Source organism: Coregonus clupeaformis, chromosome 29 (assembly GCF_020615455.1).
Source record: "Coregonus clupeaformis isolate EN_2021a chromosome 29, ASM2061545v1, whole genome shotgun sequence".
In the NCBI taxonomy this organism is placed as follows: domain Eukaryota; kingdom Metazoa; phylum Chordata; class Actinopteri; order Salmoniformes; family Salmonidae; genus Coregonus; species Coregonus clupeaformis.
The window spans coordinates 31893371-31911429 of NC_059220.1; the positions used below are offsets into that span (position 1 = coordinate 31893371).

Sequence of the window (18059 nt, forward strand, 5' to 3'; positions counted from 1 at the left end):
CTTACATTTAATTGCCTTTAACACCATTGATGAGGGAAACAAATCAATAACTTGCAAAAACCATTTTTAGAATTTTATTAACTTCTGAAATGTCAGTAAATTATCCAACACAATATTAAAGAATAAAGGGCGGAATTAGCTTTGAAAAAAAGATAATGACCAAATGAAAATGTAAGAAGAACTGCATAACAAATGTGACACTTGTGAAATGCATAGCATTTGGTCAACATTGAAATGATAGATTTGTAAATTTGTTTTAAAATTGATTTTGATTGTCAAGTGTCATCGTAGAGACAACATCAGTAGCATTGGTCCATAACTTCAAATCAAGTTGGCTGTGGATGTATCGTCAGATTATAAAATAGGATTGCACACATACCATAGTGGATTTAAGCACTTTGACCAATAAATAAATACAGTAATTGATAAAAAAAAAAAAAAAAAACATTTGATTATACATTGAACTATTAGACATTGACAAACAAATTGGAGGCAATAAAATCAGTATGTGAACTGGTCAAACCTATGACTGCTTTTGTCCCTTAAACAAAGCAGAAGCAACATGGCTATGAGCTTTTGTTCCCCATTCCATATTTACGCCAGTTTGAAACAGCTTCAAAGTTATGTAAATTAAATACATTAGTACATTCACCAGCAGGACATATTACATAATAAGAGTGTAGAACTTACTTTAAAATAGACATCGTTCAGTATCGAGCCATTAATGACACGCATTGCTCAAATAATATACATGTTCTCCATTAAGATAACATCTGGATAAATAGAAACAATGTACTTAAGGACCACAAACAACATTTTCAGCAGTCATGTTGTACAAAGACAGAGTATCCTAAGCTTCCAGAGCCTTCTTGTGTCTCGTCCCATTAGTTTACAGGGTGTAACTCACTCTGCAACACACACCTGGGGCTTATACAGGAGGGCACAATGTTACAGACATTTCAGATATAAATATATTGTGTAGAACAGACTTTCTTGTCACTGCGAATCAGCAACTATGTCAGTTCTATACATTCCAGATAGATATATTTTGTATCACCCTTCTGAACAAACACCTGACTGCAGCCTTCCACTGGAGGTGGGGATGAGTGAGCTAACATTACAACACAAAACAAACATTTGAGCAAACAAAAACCAGTGCATCCAGGCTAAATCAGCAAGCAGTCCAGAGCAGAGCAGGGCCAGACCAGTGATGCCTAGACCCAGGAATGCAGAGGGAGGAGGAAGTACAGTCACCATATTAGGAAGCCCTTCAGCTGTGAATTTCTGCACTGTTGTTACGGTTGCCATATTTATGGTGGATGATGAGGAGGATGATGCCCAAGAAGAAGCAGACTGAGCCCACGGTGATATAAGCGATGCCCAGGAAGGGATTCTTGCCGCCCATCCAGGAGATGGTGCTCAGGATAATACGCTTCCTGCCCTCAAAGCTCCGCACGGGATAATCTGAGTTCACATGGTTAAAGGAAAAGACAGAAGCAGCATCTGGAAAGTTACAGATGGGTCAGTGAATGTATTGTATCATGTGTACAACTTGTGAATGGTAAAAAAATACAGATCAACTACAGCAAACATTGTCAAAGATGGAGTTGGACATAGGTTGACCCAAATGGAATAAGTGTATAACTGAACACAAACTCATATGCCTCTATGCCTTCTATGTGCAATGTTCTCTCAAAACAAACGTATATGCCTGCCATGAATCTCTATGTTGTGATTTATTGCGATCTTTCTCATAAGGATACTGTAGGTGACCTCAAGGATGTATTCTCCTCGGGGCAGAGTCGGGGTCATGTTGTTGGGCTTCTTATGGATGATGCGGTACAGCTTGCGGAAGGTGGGCAGGGCAGCGGTCCTCATCCACACAATGAAATCCTCATTGATGAAGCCGTTGTTGTCAGGGTCCAAAGGGTCCAGCTCATAGACAGGCTTCCTCCAGTTGACAGGTTTGCTTGTGCCTGAAGGAGGAAAAAGGCCTAGTCAGTCATGATAATTTAATTATTACAAGGCAGTTGTGTCATTTTGCATGGTATGCAAATCACCTTGGAAAACTACAGTGAGGTTGTCGTTGTTTCCACCGGGGTTCCTAAACTTCACATGCTTGTCTGTCCACCATGCAATACCCTTCTTCACCAGAGGAATCGCCGTTCTGGAGCCATTGGGGTCAATGTAATACAGCTCCAGAGTGTCTGATGAGAAACACAGTACAACATGGCAAACCAACAGTGATGCGCTACATGGCAAACTAAAGTAAAACCACTTCAACCTGAAACGGGAAAGACTATATACAGTGGCTTGCGAAAGTATTCACCCCACTTGGCATTTTTCCTATTTTGTTGCCTTACAACCTGGAATTAAAATGGATATTTGGGGGGGTTTGTATCATTTGATTTACACAAAATGCCTACCATTTTTTTAAGATGCAAAATATTTTTTATTGTGAAACAAACAAGAAATAAGACAAAAAAACTGAAAACTTTAGCGTGCATAACTATTCACCCACCCAAAGTCAATACTTTGTAGAGCCACATTTTGCAGCAATGTCAGCTGCAAGTCTCTTGGGGTATGTCTCTATAAGCTTGGCACATCTTGCCACTGGGATTTTTGCCCATTCTTCAAGGCAAAACTGCTCCAGCTCCTTCAAGTTGGATGGGTTCTGCTGGTGTACAGCAATCTTTAAGTCCTACCACAGATTCTCAATTGGATTGAGGTCTGGGCTTTGACTAGGCCATTCAAAGACATTTAAATGTTCCCCTTAAACCACTCGAGTATTGCTTTAGCAGTACGCCTAGGGTCATTATCCTGCTGGAAGGTGAACCTCTATCCCAGTCTCAAAACTCTGGAAGAGAAACAGGTTTCCCTCAAGAATTTCCCTGTATTTAGCGCCATCCATCATTCCTTCAATTCTGACCAGTTTCCCAGTCCCCGCCGATGAAAAACATCCCAACAGCATGATGCTGCCACCACCATGCTTCACTGGATGGTGTTCTCGGGGTGATGAGAGGTGTTGGGTTTGCGCCAGACATTGCGTTTTCCTTGATGGCCAAAAAGCTCAATTTTAGTCTCATCTGACCAGAGTACCTTCTTTCATACGTTTGGGGAGTCTCCCACATGCCTTTTGGCAAACACCAAACGTTTGCTTATTTTTTTCTATAAGCAATGGCTTTTTTCTGGCCACTCTTCCGTAAAGGCCAGCTCTGTGGAGTGTACGGCTTAAAGTGGTCTTATGGACAGATACTCCAATCTCCGCTGTGGAGCTTTGCAGCTCCTTCAGGATTATCTTTGGTCTCTTTGTTGCCTCTCTGATTAATGCCCTCCTTGCCTGGTCCGTGAGTTTTGGTGGGCGGCACTCTCTTGGCAGGTTTGTTATGGTGCCATATTCTTTCATTTTTTTTATAATGGATTTAATGGTGCTCCGTGGGATGTTCAAAGTTTCAGATATTTTTTTATAACCCAACCCTGATCTGCACTTCTCCACAACTTTGTCCCTGACCTGTTTGGAGAGCTCCTTGGTCTTCATAGTACCACTTGCTTGGTGGTGCCCCTTGCTTAGTGGTGTTGCAGACTCTGGGGCCTTTCAGAACAGGTGTATATATACTGAGATCATGTGACATTTAGATTGCACACAGGTGGACTTTATTTAACTAATTATGTGACTTCTGAAGGTAATTGGTTGCACCAGATCTTATTTAGGGGCTGCATAGCAAAGGGGGTGAATACATATGCACGCACCACTTATCCGTTATTTTTATTTTTTGAAACAAATTATTTTTTTCATTTCACTATTTTGTGTATGTCCATTACATGAAATCCAAATAAAAAGCAATTTAAATTACAGGTTGTAATGCAACAAAATAGGAAAAACGCCAAGGGGGATGAATACTTTTGCAAGGCACTGTACAAGGGTTGGCCCAAATTTGCAGACCCGTATCTAAATAACATTGTGTAAGTAAGTACAGGACAATATGATAAGATTGTGGTTAAGCATTAGTGTGTGGGTATTGTTACTTGACTCCTGTACTGGAAATGGGACAATTATTTGCTAAGGGAAAATGTATCCCTCTAGTCTTACCATTGAAGAGGCTGTTGGCGATAGCACCACATGGAGCAATAGGCTTGTTGTCACTGGTGCGGTATGGCTCACATTCCTTGCTGGGGCTCTGTAAAGAGTGCCAAGATGTTTCAGTGCAAGTTAAAAATCATGACATGTTGAAATCAAACAATTAGGTCTTCATCGATTCAATGTATAATGTCTATGTTCTCTCTACTAAGTGCACCTGTAACATACCTTTAGAGAAGTTTTGTCTCCGTTCAACTGGCTGTCATCTCTAGACTTCACATAGCGTCTGTGATTCTGATAGAAGTTTGACAATCCGTAGTACATGAAGACGTTGCTCTAGAGGGGAATAATTGCAGATTAAGGCAATGAATTAGTTTAGTTATTCATCGGATGAGAGCATAGGCCTTCAAAAGACAATGCAACAATGTCACAACCCTAAAATGAAAGAGCAGGGGGTTGAGTGAGTCTAAATAAGGAATTCCTGCAATCAATAACATCCTCCTATAAAAGCTATTTGTGTGAATAATAAATAACATTCAGGGCAATTTTTTAAAATAGTAATGATTGATTCTGAGGACAGAGCTTGACCATTAAAGAAAAAAATCCACCCAAAACCACTCATTCCTTTCATTTACAGTGTTAAATAACACTAATATGTGAGAACTATATTTTTGTGAACAAATGTTTCATTTTGGCGTTATAATAAAGGTTGGTAGCAACATGGAAAATCGTTGTGGAAATCTGTTGCAGCTCAAGTCGACTACAAAATCCACAATGCAATATGTATGGGCTGGCTGGCTAGCTAGCAAACATAGCTACACACAATATTACCAAAGACAATATCAGCATGTAACGTAGCTAGTTAGCTGTAAAATCGCCTAAACAAACTGCACTATCAATTTAGGTGTCTACAATCTCACCATGTTCAACCTGCAGATCGATGTGCCTCACAGAGTGGAGTCTAACATTCGCAACGGCAGATATACTTTTGAGGAGATGGGAAACGTTGCCCATGCTACGTCAATGGGCCGCGCGGTGCATTCTGGGAAATTCTGGGACAAGGAGTGCTCTCTCCTTCAAGGAGTGTATTGTCTATTGGGCGCTAGCTCAGAAACTCAACATCAGCACAAATTGTCAACAAGAAGTAAACATTACAAATATTTTCCCAAGATATGAGATAATTAACTTGCTATCTGTAGTATTGTAGAGCTTTGGAATCGTGACATTACGTACCTTCAAGGAAAATAGGCACGTTTCTCGACATATACACTGACTTTTGTGAGGATTGCGTGATGATTATCTTAGCAACCATGTGACGCATAATGACAACGTGAACGCAACTGGTCGACAGTTAGAGTACTAATTCTTATTCTATATCATCTTATTCCAGTTTAGAGTACATTGATAATGTGGATTGAGGAATGGGGAAGGTTAAGTTGGAACTGTATAACGTGGAACTTAAGGTTTACAGGAATGGAGATGTGGAAACAAGACTACCTAGGTCGATCAGATAGCGCCCCAAATGACCAGAGAAAAGCTTGGGGTTCCTCTGAATGAACATGTATGAAGAAGACTGACATAATTTTTATTTAGATATATTCATTTGACTATATTATAATATCCATGTAACTTAGAAAGGGTCATGTATCTTGGTATTTGAGTGGATGATGTCATGATGTTCACAATTTATTTATATGCATGTTTTTCTTGGTAGCATGTCTAAGATGATGGGTATGTTTGATAAGTATGTATATAAAAGGGGTCACTTAAAAAAATGGGGACGGTCTTATACAAGTAAGGTTTTGACAACATAGATTTTTAGCATGAATATATAGTAGTTAATCATGTGTCTATATTTTACTCAGACTGAGTCCATAGCAGGTTTGAGAGGTTTGATAGTGCATGAGATAGATGACTGAGAATGTATAACTTTGTTGATTAAATATATTGAGAATCTGGTTGGATTCAGGTATAGAAGGTAGAGAGGGGTGAATTCTCAGTTATCTAGCATAGTTTAGACTCTAGTCATATATATACACTACTGATTGGAGAACATTGTATTTTATATTAAGTTTTATGTGAATTGTTGGGGTTAAGTAATGTTACTTACCACAAGAGAGAGAGAAAAAAAGGACTGTTATGATGTTTTCATAGTGTGGTGGGAACCAGGTTAAATTTAGTAGAAAGTGACTTGGCGCCGCACAGTCTGGAGGCCAAGGATTCCATTATGTCAAGGGAGATTACTGATGTTTATCTTAGAATGATTGATGGATATGATATACTGACTTGGGGTACAAGGAAATAACATCAGAGAAGGGAGTGCCCACTGATGGTTACCAGATGTAGTTGAAGAAACGTGTAACAGAGGGTATATAAACTGAGAGGTTTTCTTTGTCTAGTTAGTTCGGAATAGCTAGAGGCGAAGCACGTGCCTTTTGTTAGAACAAACCCGGTACCGACTATTAAACATTTGTATTAACTTTCCACATAATTGTCTAAGTACACTGCTCAAAAAAATAAAGGGAACACAAAAATAACACATCCTAGATCTGAATGAATGAAATAATCTTATTAAATACTTTTTCCTTTACATAGTTGAATGTGCTGACAACAAAATCACACAAAAATTATCAATGGAAATCAAATTTATCAACCCATGGAGGTCTGGATTTGGAGTCACCCTCAAAATTAAAGTGGAAAACCACACTACAGGCTGATCCAACTTTGATGTAATGTCCTTAAAACAAGTCAAAATGAGGCTCAGTAGTGTGTGTGGCCTCCACGTGCCTATATGACCTCCCTACAACGCCTGGGCATGCTCCTGATGAGGTGGCGGATGGTCTCCTGAGGGATCTCCTCCCAGACCTGGACTAAAGCATCCCAACTCCTGGACAGTCTGTGGTGCAACGTGGCGTTGGTGGATGGAGCGAGACATGATGTCCCAGATGTGCTCAATTGGATTCAGGTCTGGGGAACGGGCGGGCCAGTCCATAGCATCAATGCCTTCCTCTTGCAGGAACTGCTGACACACTCCAGCCACATGAGGTCTAGCATTGTCTTGCATTAGGAGGAACCCAGGGCCGACCGCACCAGCATATGGTCTCACAAGGGGTCTGAGGATCTCATCTCGGTACCTAATGGCAGTCAGGCTACCTCTGGCGAGCACATGGAGGGCTGTGCGGCCCCCCAAAGAAATGCCACCCCACACCATGACTGACCCACCGCCAAACCGGTCATGCTGGAGGATGTTGCAGGCAGCAGAACGTTCTCCACGGCGTCTCCAGACTCTGTCACGTCTGTCACGTGCTCAGTGTGAACCTGCTTTCATCTGTGAAGAGCACAGGGCGCCAGTGGCGAATTTGCTAATCTTGGTGTTCTCTGGCAAATGCCAAACGTCCTGCACGGTGTTGGGCTGTAAGCACAACCCCCACCTGTGGACGTCGGGCCCTCATACCACCCTCATGGAGTCTGTTTCTGACCGTTTGAGCAGACACATGCACATTTGTGGCCTGCTGGAGGTCATTTTGCAGGGCTCTGGCAGTGCTCTTCCTGCTCCTCCTTGCACAAAGGCGGAGGTAGCAGTCCTGCTGCTGGGTTGTTGCCCTCCTACGGCCTCCTCCACGTCTCCTGATGTACTGGCCTGTCTCCTGGTAGCGCCTCCATGCTCTGGACACTACGCTGACAGACACAGCAAACCTTCTTGCCACAGCTCGCATTGATGTGCCATCCTGGATGAGCTGCACTACCTGAGCCACTTGTGTGGGTTGTAGACTCCGTCTCATGCTACCACTAGAGTGAAAGCACCGCCAGCATTCAAAAGTGACCAAAACATCAGCCAGGAAGCATAGGAACTGAGAAGTGGTCTGTGGTCACCACCTGCAAAACCACTCCTTTATTGGGGGTGTCTTGCTAATTGCCTATAATTTCCACCTGTTGTCTATTCCATTTGCACAACAGCATGTGAAATGTATTGTCAATCAGTGTTGCTTCCTAAGTGGACAGTTTGATTTCACAGAAGTGTGATTGACTTGGAGTTACATTGTGTTGTTTAAGTGTTCCCTTTATTTTTTTGAGCAGTGTATATATACTTTTTTTTTTTCTTTCTCCGGGCCAGTAGCTTTCAGTTGGTAGTGGAAAATATACCTGAATGTCGAGTACTGCTGTGTGAGGTGTGCGTAAGGCCTATATGTCTACCACTTTGTGTAGCCGTTAGCAATGCTAATGATGGCCTTACCGTTTTCGAGTAGGCAATTAAAGGTAGCCTATGCCTACCTGGCAGAATCATGATTATTTGCATCAATCCAGTAGCCATTTGTTTTGAGAAGTTAATCACAAGTGCACTGTGTGGCTGGTACTCACCTGAATTAAAGGGTAACTACACAAAAAAAACTATTTCTCAGATTTTCTCAAAAATGGATCCCTGATGTGGTTTAAGCATTGTTGTGGACTGGGGAAAATCACTGCCCTTCTTCCCACTATCTTTTTTTCCCTGTGGTATCAGTATATTTTTTTCCAATTCTGCCCTCTAGAGGATTTTGCAGAAAAATAACATAGCACTTTGAAATCTGCAATAATGTGATTTGGATATAAGACATCCCGACCAGATTTCAACCAGTAAAAGACAACTTTATCATGTCGTATGCCCACTAGGTAGTGGGTGTCTGGAACAACAATGACTAGACATTTGATCTGCAAACACTAACATAAATTATTGAATGATTAGCCTAAACTTTTAATTGTGATTATACAGTAGTTTGGGGATCCTAAAGGTTGCAGGTTCTGTTCAGCTTACCTCAAATGGTTGATCCAGAGAGAAGGGGACAGAGCAGGTACATGGCTTTGTGCTGTTCCAGCTGTAGCTTTGTGAGCAGTTATAGCACGGACTTGACATGTCAACACCAGTGTAATCGATCTGTAAAGTAAGGAGATGATCAATGACACTTAATAGGTGTATATAAATAAGTGTTATACACTGAATACAAGATAAGAACTTAAAGAAAGCTTGCCAAACAGAGCTAACACATACATACACAATCAATTGGCTACTCTGTTGTGTTGGCTTGCTAGTTAGTTAACGTTACCTCTAACTCTTTTATGTTGTTTGATGTCACGAAGAGTCCAATGCCGATTGGGATGAAGATGAGACCAATGACAAAGAAAGCTGGAAGAACAGTGCCCGCTGTCAAAATAGGTTGCCAAGCAGGCAGTCGTTGCTGTTTGAACGCAGTGTTGTCCGGTTTTTTATTTTTCACAGTTCCTGCTCCTCCATGGCCCATAGCACCAGGCTCCTCTTCCTTACTAGCGTTGTAGTTGGACGCCATCATGGCTGCAGTTATCTCGTCGAGTAAAATAATCCACACTGTCAACAATAGTGACAGCTGGCTATGTCGCGAGAAAGCGGATTGATTGATTCCCTTAGAAACGAAAGTTATCTTCTCGATAATGTTACGTAGCGTTAAATGTAATCATTTAAAAAATACACACATTTTGGATATGCTTTGGAGAGGATTTCGAGCTACTTCGAAAGTAAGCAGCAACGAATGAGATGGAATCAGGAAACTCCTAAACCAATGGTGTTGCACGTGATCAGGTGAGGAGCACTCCCCTTTCACGTTCTAAAAAAAGACACTCACCAATCCATGAAGCCATAGAAATGAATCAGAATATATTTTTCGAAACTCTGAAGTCATTCGAAAATAAAATGTTCAATGATTGATTACACTCCTTCGAATATTTATAAAAAATGTATTTCTTTGTATTGTTGTATAGGATTCATACAATCATTTTGAATTGATCACTTTATTGTGTCACTCAGTGTTTCATTATGTTTTCATGTGACAGGACATTCCATCACATATGAACTGTCCTTCTCCATCTTTGGAGGAAGCATGCACTCAAAGACTTGGCCTCTATTGGTTGACCTAATTATAGCTAGGCTACTCATGATTTATTGCTTATTTGCTTTTTGTTTTTGAAGTGCTTTGAGATTGTTATGAAAAGCGCTATAGAAATGTAATACATTATTATTATGATTATTAATATTATGATTATCCTCATAGGATTTCAGTGGTACATGCAGGGGCTGACTGGGACCAGAAATCTGCTCTGGCATTTCTAACACACTGGCCCATTTTTTTCCTTGAGGCTCCCACATCAGCCCATTTTATTTCTTGAAGCCCCCATTATTAACCAGATAATGATCATTTAGCAAAAAACTAACAAATTAGACAGGCCCACTGGCTAAAAATGGACCAGCCCATCTGGCATTTGCCCAAAATGCCAAGATGGCTAGTCTGCCCCTGAATACATGTAATCTCAATTCAATGTATGTGATGTGCATATACATGTAGCCTAATAAGACTTCCCTGAAGTCCATCTGTGAAAAATGTAGTTATTCTATTCTATTTTATTACATTCTATTTACCCATGTTCACTGACTGTAATTTGTGGCCTAATATGATTGTGGCGTTATATGGAACCCACGGTATTGTTAAATACTCAATTCTGATTGGCTTCAAGGGCATTCTAGAGTTTGAGTTATAAATACGGGTTTGCTTTGATATCATCAGTGGGATTCACTTTACAGAGTGTGTGTCTGATGTAAATGGCCCTGTGCTTTTATCTGCCCAATGGTATCTTCACTCAGGATTGGATAGGCCTTTTGTATAAACGTGCGCAAGGTAAGCATACAGTTGAAGTCGGAAGTTTACATACACCTTAGCCAAATACATTTAAACTCATTTTTTCACAATTCCTGACATTTAGTCCTAGTAGAAATTCCCTGTCTTAGGTCAGTTAGGATCACCACTTTATTTTAAGAATGTGAAATCAGAATAATAGTAGAGAGAATGATTTATTTCAGCTTTTATTTATTTCATCACACTCCCAGTGGGTCAGAAGTTTACATACACACAATTACTATTTGGTAGCATTGCCTTTAAATTGTTTAACTTGGGTCAAACGTTTCGGGTAGCCTTCCACAAGCTTCCCACAATAAGTTCGGTGAATTTTGGCCCATTCCTCCTGACAGAGCTGGAATAACTGAGTCAGGTTTGTAGGCCTCCTTGCTCGCACACGCTTTTTCAGTTCTGCCCACATATTTTCTATACGATTGAGGTCAGGGCTTTGTGATGGCCACTCCAATACCTTGACTTTGTTGTCCTTAAGCCATTTTGTTTAAATTTGGAAGTATGCTTGGGGTCATTGTCCATTTGGAAGACCCATTTGCGACCAAGCTTTAACTTCCTTACTGATGTCTTGAGATGTTGCTTCAATATATCCACATACATTTCCTACCTCATGATGCCATCTATTTTGTGAAGTGCACCAGTCCCTCCTGCAGCAAAGCACCCCCACAGCATGATGCTGCCACCCCCGTGCTTCACGGTTGGGATGGTGTTCTTTGGCTTGCAAGCATCCCCCTTTTTCCTCCAAACATAACGTTGGTCATTATGGCCAAACAGTTCTATTTTTGTTTCATTAGACCAGAGGACATTTCTCCAAAAAGTACGATCTTTGTCCCCATGTGCAGTTGCAAACTGTAGTCTGGCTTTTTTATGGCGGTTTTGGAGCAGTGGCTTCTTCCATGCTGAGCGGCCTTTCAGGTTATGTCGATATAGTACTCGTTTTACTGTGGATATAGATCCTTTTGTACCTGTTTCCTCCAGCATCTTCACAAGGTCTTTTGCTGTTGTTCTGGGATTGATTTGCACTTTTCGCACCAAAGTACGTTCATCTCTAGGAGACAGAACGCGTCTCCTTCCTGAGCGGTATGACGGCTGCGTGGTCCCATGGTGTTTATACTTGCGTACTATTGTTTGTACAGATGAATGTGGTAGCTTCAGGCGTTTGGAAATTGCTCCCAAGAATGAACCAAACTTGTGGAGGTCTACAATGTTTTTTCTGAGGTCTTGGCTGATTTCTTTTGAATTTCCCATGATGTCAAGCAAAGACGCATTGAGTTTGAAGGTAGGCCTTGAAATACATCCACAGGTATACCTCCAATTGACTCAAATTATGTCAATTAGCCTATCAGAAGCTTCTAAAGCCATGACATAATTTTCTGGAATTTTCCAAGCTGTTTAAAGGCACAGTCAACTTAATGTATGTAAACTTCTGACCCACTGGAATTGTGATAGAGTGAATTATAAGTAAAATAATCTGTCAGTAAACAATTGTTGGAAAAATTACTTGTATCATGCACAAAGTAGGTGTCCTAACCGACTTGCTAAAAATATAGTTTGTTAACAATACATTTGTGGAGTGGTTGAAAAACGAGTTTTAATGACTCCAACCTAAGTGTATGTAAACTTCTGTCTTCAACTGTATGTGTCAAGCTATAATTACTACTTTTACTTTTAATGTTTTAGTTCAGAAAGCTCAGTCAAAACAAATAACTTTTGCAATCACTTGACTTCAGTTAATCAAAATTGCATTTTTATATTCCGACTTGGACAGGTGGCCTCGCACCACGGGAATGTACATTTACCCAGACACTGACTCATGCAATGCATTATGCATAGCCTACTGATATCGATGCATATTACTGGCTCATCCTAATATAGCCCAGGGTCTCATAGTCCAAAATCAGCTTTGGCCATTGGAATGCTCATTGACTGAACATTCCAAATTACCATGGCAATTGTACATTGTTTTCCAGGCCCAAAACATATTGTAGCCTAGAGGCTTGTCTTTTCTGGTGTATCAGTCATTCCATTGCTGACCCAGATAGGATGCTCATCACATAAAGGATTAGCTTAATCTAGAGTCATGGATACCTTTCCAGTATTTAGTCAGACACCAGATTATTTAATTACCTCAGAAGGACCACTGAGATTGCAATATCTGGAAGCACTGTCTCATGTAGAATTGTTAATGTTATTTATCTGAAATGTTTACCTGACTGTTTCATAAAGGCAAGCACATCACAAGCTGAAACTAGTGGGCAAACTTGTGACAAGATTGGCCAAAATAACAGGGGACAATATTTTCATGGAGGTAAGCACAAGAAAGAGGATTTCGACACCCACCATTTCAGATAATTGTTATGACATTTATGTTGTTAGAAACAGCTAACTTTAGCATTCCTGCAGCATGATTTTGTTGAAATATAATTTGATCTCTGAGAAATTAAGCTAATTGATTGCACACAAAATTGGCAATTTTAATTTAGAGGATTCATATAATATTGAATAAATATAGTACCAAACATCCGATTTGCATCAGACTTTTTGGGGAGAACGGGCTTGGGGTGGAGTGGCTTCAGGGCACTCCACCTTAATTGGGGAGAACGGGCTTGGGGTAATGGCTGGAACGGAATGGGTGGAATGGTATCAAATACATTGCATTTGGAAAGTATTCAGACCCCTTGACTTTTTCCAAATTACAGCCTTATTCAAAAATGGATTAAATTGTTTTTTTCCCTCATCAATCTACACACAATACCCCATAATGACAAAGCAAAAACAGGTTTTTAGAACATTTTGCAAATTCAATAAAAATGTATAACTGAAATATGACATGTACATTAGTATTCAGACCCTTTACTCAGTACTTTGTTGTGGCACCTTTGGCAGCAATTACAGCCTTGAGTCTTCTTAGGTATGACGCTACAAGCTTGGCACACCTGTATTTGGGGAGTTTTTCCGCATTCTTCTCTGCAGATCCTCTCAAGCTCTGTCAGGTTGGATGGGGAGTGTCGCTATACAGCTATTTTCAGGTCTCTCCAGAGATGTTCGATCGGGTTCAAGTCCGGGCTCTGGCTGGGACTCTCAAAGACATTCAGAGACTTGTCCCGAAGCCACTCCTGCGTTGTCTTGGCTGTGTGCTTAGGGTCGTTGTCCTGTTGGAAGGTGAACCTTTTGTTTATTCCATATGTAACTCTGTGTTGTTGTTGTTTTTATCGCACTGCTTTGCTTTATCTTGGCCAGGTTGCAGTTGTAAATGAGAACTTGTTCTCAACTGGCTTACCTGGTTAAATAAAGTTTAAATAAAAAAAATAAAAGAACCTTCACCCCACTCTACCATAAAGGCCTGATTGGTGGAGTGCTGCAGAGATGGTTGTCCTTCTGGAAGGTTCTCCTATCTCCACAGAGGAACTCTGGAGCTCTGTCAAAGTGACCATCGGGTTCTTGGTCACCTCCCTGACCAAGGCCCTTCTCCCCCGATTGCTCAGTTTGTCCGGGCATCCAGATATAGGAAGAGTCTTTGTGGTTCCAAACTTCTTCCATTTAAGAATGATGGAGGTCACTGTGTTCTTGGGGACCTTCAATGTTGCTGAAATTTGTTGGTACCCTTCCCCAGATCTGTGCCTCGACACAATCCTGTCTCAGAGCTCTACAGAAAATTCCTTTGACCTCATGGCTTGGTTTTTGCTCTGACATGCACTGTCAACCGTGGGACCTTATATAGACAGGTGTGTGCCTTTCCAAATCATGTCCAGTCAATATAATGTACCACAGGTGGACTCCAATCAAGTTGTAGAAACATCTCAAGGATGATTAATGGAAACAGGATGCGCCTGAGCTCAATTTCGAGTCTCATAGCAAAGGGTCTGAATACTTATGTAAATAAGTTATTTATGTTTTTATATTTAATACATTAGCAAACATTTCTAAAGACCTGTTTTCACTTTGTCATTATGGGGTATTGTGTGTAGATTGATGAGGAAAAACTTATTGTATCAATTTTAGAATAAGGCTGTAACGTAACAAAATGTAGAAAAAGGGAAGGGGTCTGAATTCTTTCCAAATGCATTGTACATCAAACGTGTGTTTGATGCCATTTGCTTCGTTTCAGCCATTATTATGAGCCGTCCTCCCCTAAGCTGCCTCCACTGATAGAAAAGGATTGTGTAACTCAATTACGTTACTTATAGATTATTTGGATATGAAGCGCGGAAATGCTAATATAGGTACAATTGACTTGCATTGGATTTGTGCCGCAAACGCTAAAAGGTTAGTATTTGAAACAGTGGACAACAAAACCAACGCATGGATTTCTGTCATACCTTTTCACAGGGGCGCAACTTTAGTTTTAGAAGTGGGGGATACAGAATTATTATTATTATATATATATATATATATATACAGTGGGGGAAAAAAGTATTTAGTCAGCCACCAATTGTGCAAGTTTTCCCACTTAAAAAGATGAGAGAGGCCTGTAATTTTCATCATAGGTACACGTCAACTATGACAGACAAATTGAGAGAAAGAAATCCAGAAAATCACATTGTAGGATTTTTTATGAATTTATTTGCAAATTATGGTGGAAAATAAGTATTTGGTCACCTACAAACAAGCAAGATTTCTGGCTCTCACAGACCTGTAACTTCTTCTTTAAGAGGCTCCGCTGTCCTCCACTCGTTACCTGTATTAATGGCACCTGTTTGAACTTGTTATCAGTATAAAAGACACCTGTCCACAACCTCAAACAGTCACACTCCAAACTCCACTATGGCCAAGACCAAAGAGCTGTCAATGGACACCAGAAACAAAATTGTAGACCTGCACCAGGCTGGGAAGACTGAATCTGCAATAGGTAAGCAGCTTGGTTTGAAGAAATCAACTGTGGGAGCAATTATTAGGAAATGGAAGACATACAAGACCACTGATAATCTCCCTCGATCTGGGGCTCCACGCAAGAACGGTGAGCAAAAATCCCAGAACCACACGGGGGGACCTAGTGAATGACCTGCAGAGAGCTGGGACCAAAGTAACAAAGCCTACCATCAGTAACACACTACGCCGCCAGGGACTCAAATCCTGCAGTGCCAGACGTGTCCCCCTGCTTAAGCCAGTACATGTCCAGGCCCGTCTGAAGTTTGCTAGAGTGTATTTGGATGATCCAGAAGAGGATTGGGAGAATGTCATATGGTCAGATGAAACCAAAATAGAACTTTTTGGTAAAAACTCAACTCGTCGTGTTTGGAGGACAAAGAATGCTGAGTTGCATCCAATGAACACCATACCTACTGTGAAGCATGGGGTGGAAACATCATGCTTTGGGGCTGTTTTTCTGCAAAGGGACCAGGACGACTGATCCGTGTAAAGGAAAGAATGAATGGGGCCATGTATCGTGAGATTTTGAGTGAAAACCTCCTTCCATCGGCAAGGGCATTGAAGATGAAACGTGGCTGGGTCTTTCAGCATGACAATGATCCCAAACACACCGCCCGGGCAACGAAGGAGTGGCTTCGTAAGAAGCATTTCAAGGTCCTGGAGTGGCCTAGCCAGTCTCCAGATCTCAACCCCAGCGACAGCCCCAAAACATCACTGCTCTAGAGGAGATCTGCATGGAGGAATGGGCCAAAATACCAGCAACAGTGTGTGAAGACTTACAGAAAACGTTTGACCTCATTGCCAACAAAGGGTATATAACAAAGTATTGAGAAACTTTTGTTATTGACCAAATACTTATTTTCCACCATAATTTGCAAATAACTTCATAAAAAATCCTACAATGTGATTTTTTTTCCTCATTTTGTCTGTCATAGTTGACGTGTATCTATGATGAAAATTACAGGCCTCTCTCATCTTTTTAAGTGGGAGAACTTGCACAATTGGTGGCTGACTAAATACTTTTTTCCCCCACTGTAGATTCTACATTGTAAAATATTGCTAAGATTATTATTATATTATTTGTAAGAGCGTCTACTAAATGACGTAAAAGTAAATGTATTGATCAATTGACTATGACTATCCAGCAGTGCTATTTGCAGAGGGGTACATAACTTGGCAGGGGGTGTGGGGGTCCTCCCATTTTGGGGGGCATCTAAAGCACATTTCCTGCATTTCTACACAATCTAATATCATCTAATATTACCCTTGGCCCTTCTAGCTGTCTCTATTTAGAACAACAAAAAGTAAGCAAAAATGCCCACAGTCATTAAGCTAGGTAGGAGATTATTAAATATGTTTAAGTAATTGATAAGACTGAACTAGATCCATGATAATTCAACAATCAACATTGTGTTGCACCTTTAACCAATAGCCTAACAAATGAACAACTCTTCCAAATAAAGTAATGACTTACATTTTGATTGTCTTTAATAAGACATCCTCTTTATCAAATTTCAGCCAGACCGCCAAGTCAACCCGAGCCGCCTTCACGCCTGACCCCCACCAGTCTAGTCAATAACTGAACTCTCTCCCCAACACAACTTCCTTCCCATCTTTTTTTTTATGTCTCAAGGGAAAGGTTTGGAAAACAAAAGTTGAATGAAAACACACATACACCTTCACATTAACACACAGAAACAGTACACCCTCCATATAATTAATATCATAGGCCTAATAGTACTGTAGAGCTCTTTTTACTTGCACACAATATAGCTGGGTCAACCCGTCCTGCCCCTAGGGGTCCACGGCCCTGTAGCGCCGTAACCCAACACACCCCTCTCAGCTTTAGGATCTTAGTGTAAAATGTATTATTGGTTACAGGTGTGTTAGGCCAAGGCCAGAGTGACAACAGTACAGCAGACCCCCAGGGCCAGGACTGAGCAGCCCAGCAGCTAAGGATTGCCTAAATAGGTATCTCCCCTGACGTGGGCATGTTTTCAATACAGACTCCTTTTGTCGTACAGTATTCCAAATAAGGCCTCCAGACCTTATGAAAGTTGCACAGTATACCCTTAATCTTAAAACAAATATAGTGATACTGTACATAACTTGACATTTCTTCCATACGTTGGGGGAGGAAAACCATCCTTCCAATTAATGGCAATGCATTTATTAGCCACTATAAAAGCTTGGTTACACAGTTTCTTCTGATAACAGTCTCCAGTATCAACATTTCCAAGCAAACAGAAACAGGGAGAAAGGACAATCTGTAGACATACTGAGATAAAAGAACATACTGTGCCAGAATTCAGCCAACCTTTACAAGACCACAACATATGCAAAAATGTCCCCTTTTGTGCTTTACACCTCCAGCAGAATAATACAATTCCTGAGTGCATGATATTCAGTTTCACTGGCATATA

At 40.8% G+C, this 18059-nt stretch overlaps 1 protein-coding gene across 1 annotated transcript; it reads right to left on the minus strand.

The window, feature by feature from the left end:
* Positions 1-60: 60 nt before the first annotated feature.
* Positions 61-9628, minus strand: LOC121545039 (cell cycle control protein 50A). The gene is made up of 7 exons (XM_041855388.2): positions 9160-9628; positions 8871-8990; positions 4307-4414; positions 4091-4178; positions 2061-2207; positions 1764-1976; positions 61-1464 (listed from the first exon to the last, which is right to left on the minus strand). Exons 1-7 carry the CDS (start codon positions 9400-9402, stop codon positions 1271-1273), a joined length of 1113 nt encoding a protein of 370 aa, XP_041711322.1. The 5' UTR covers positions 9403-9628; the 3' UTR covers positions 61-1270.
* Between the last annotated feature and the right edge of the window lie 8431 nt (positions 9629-18059).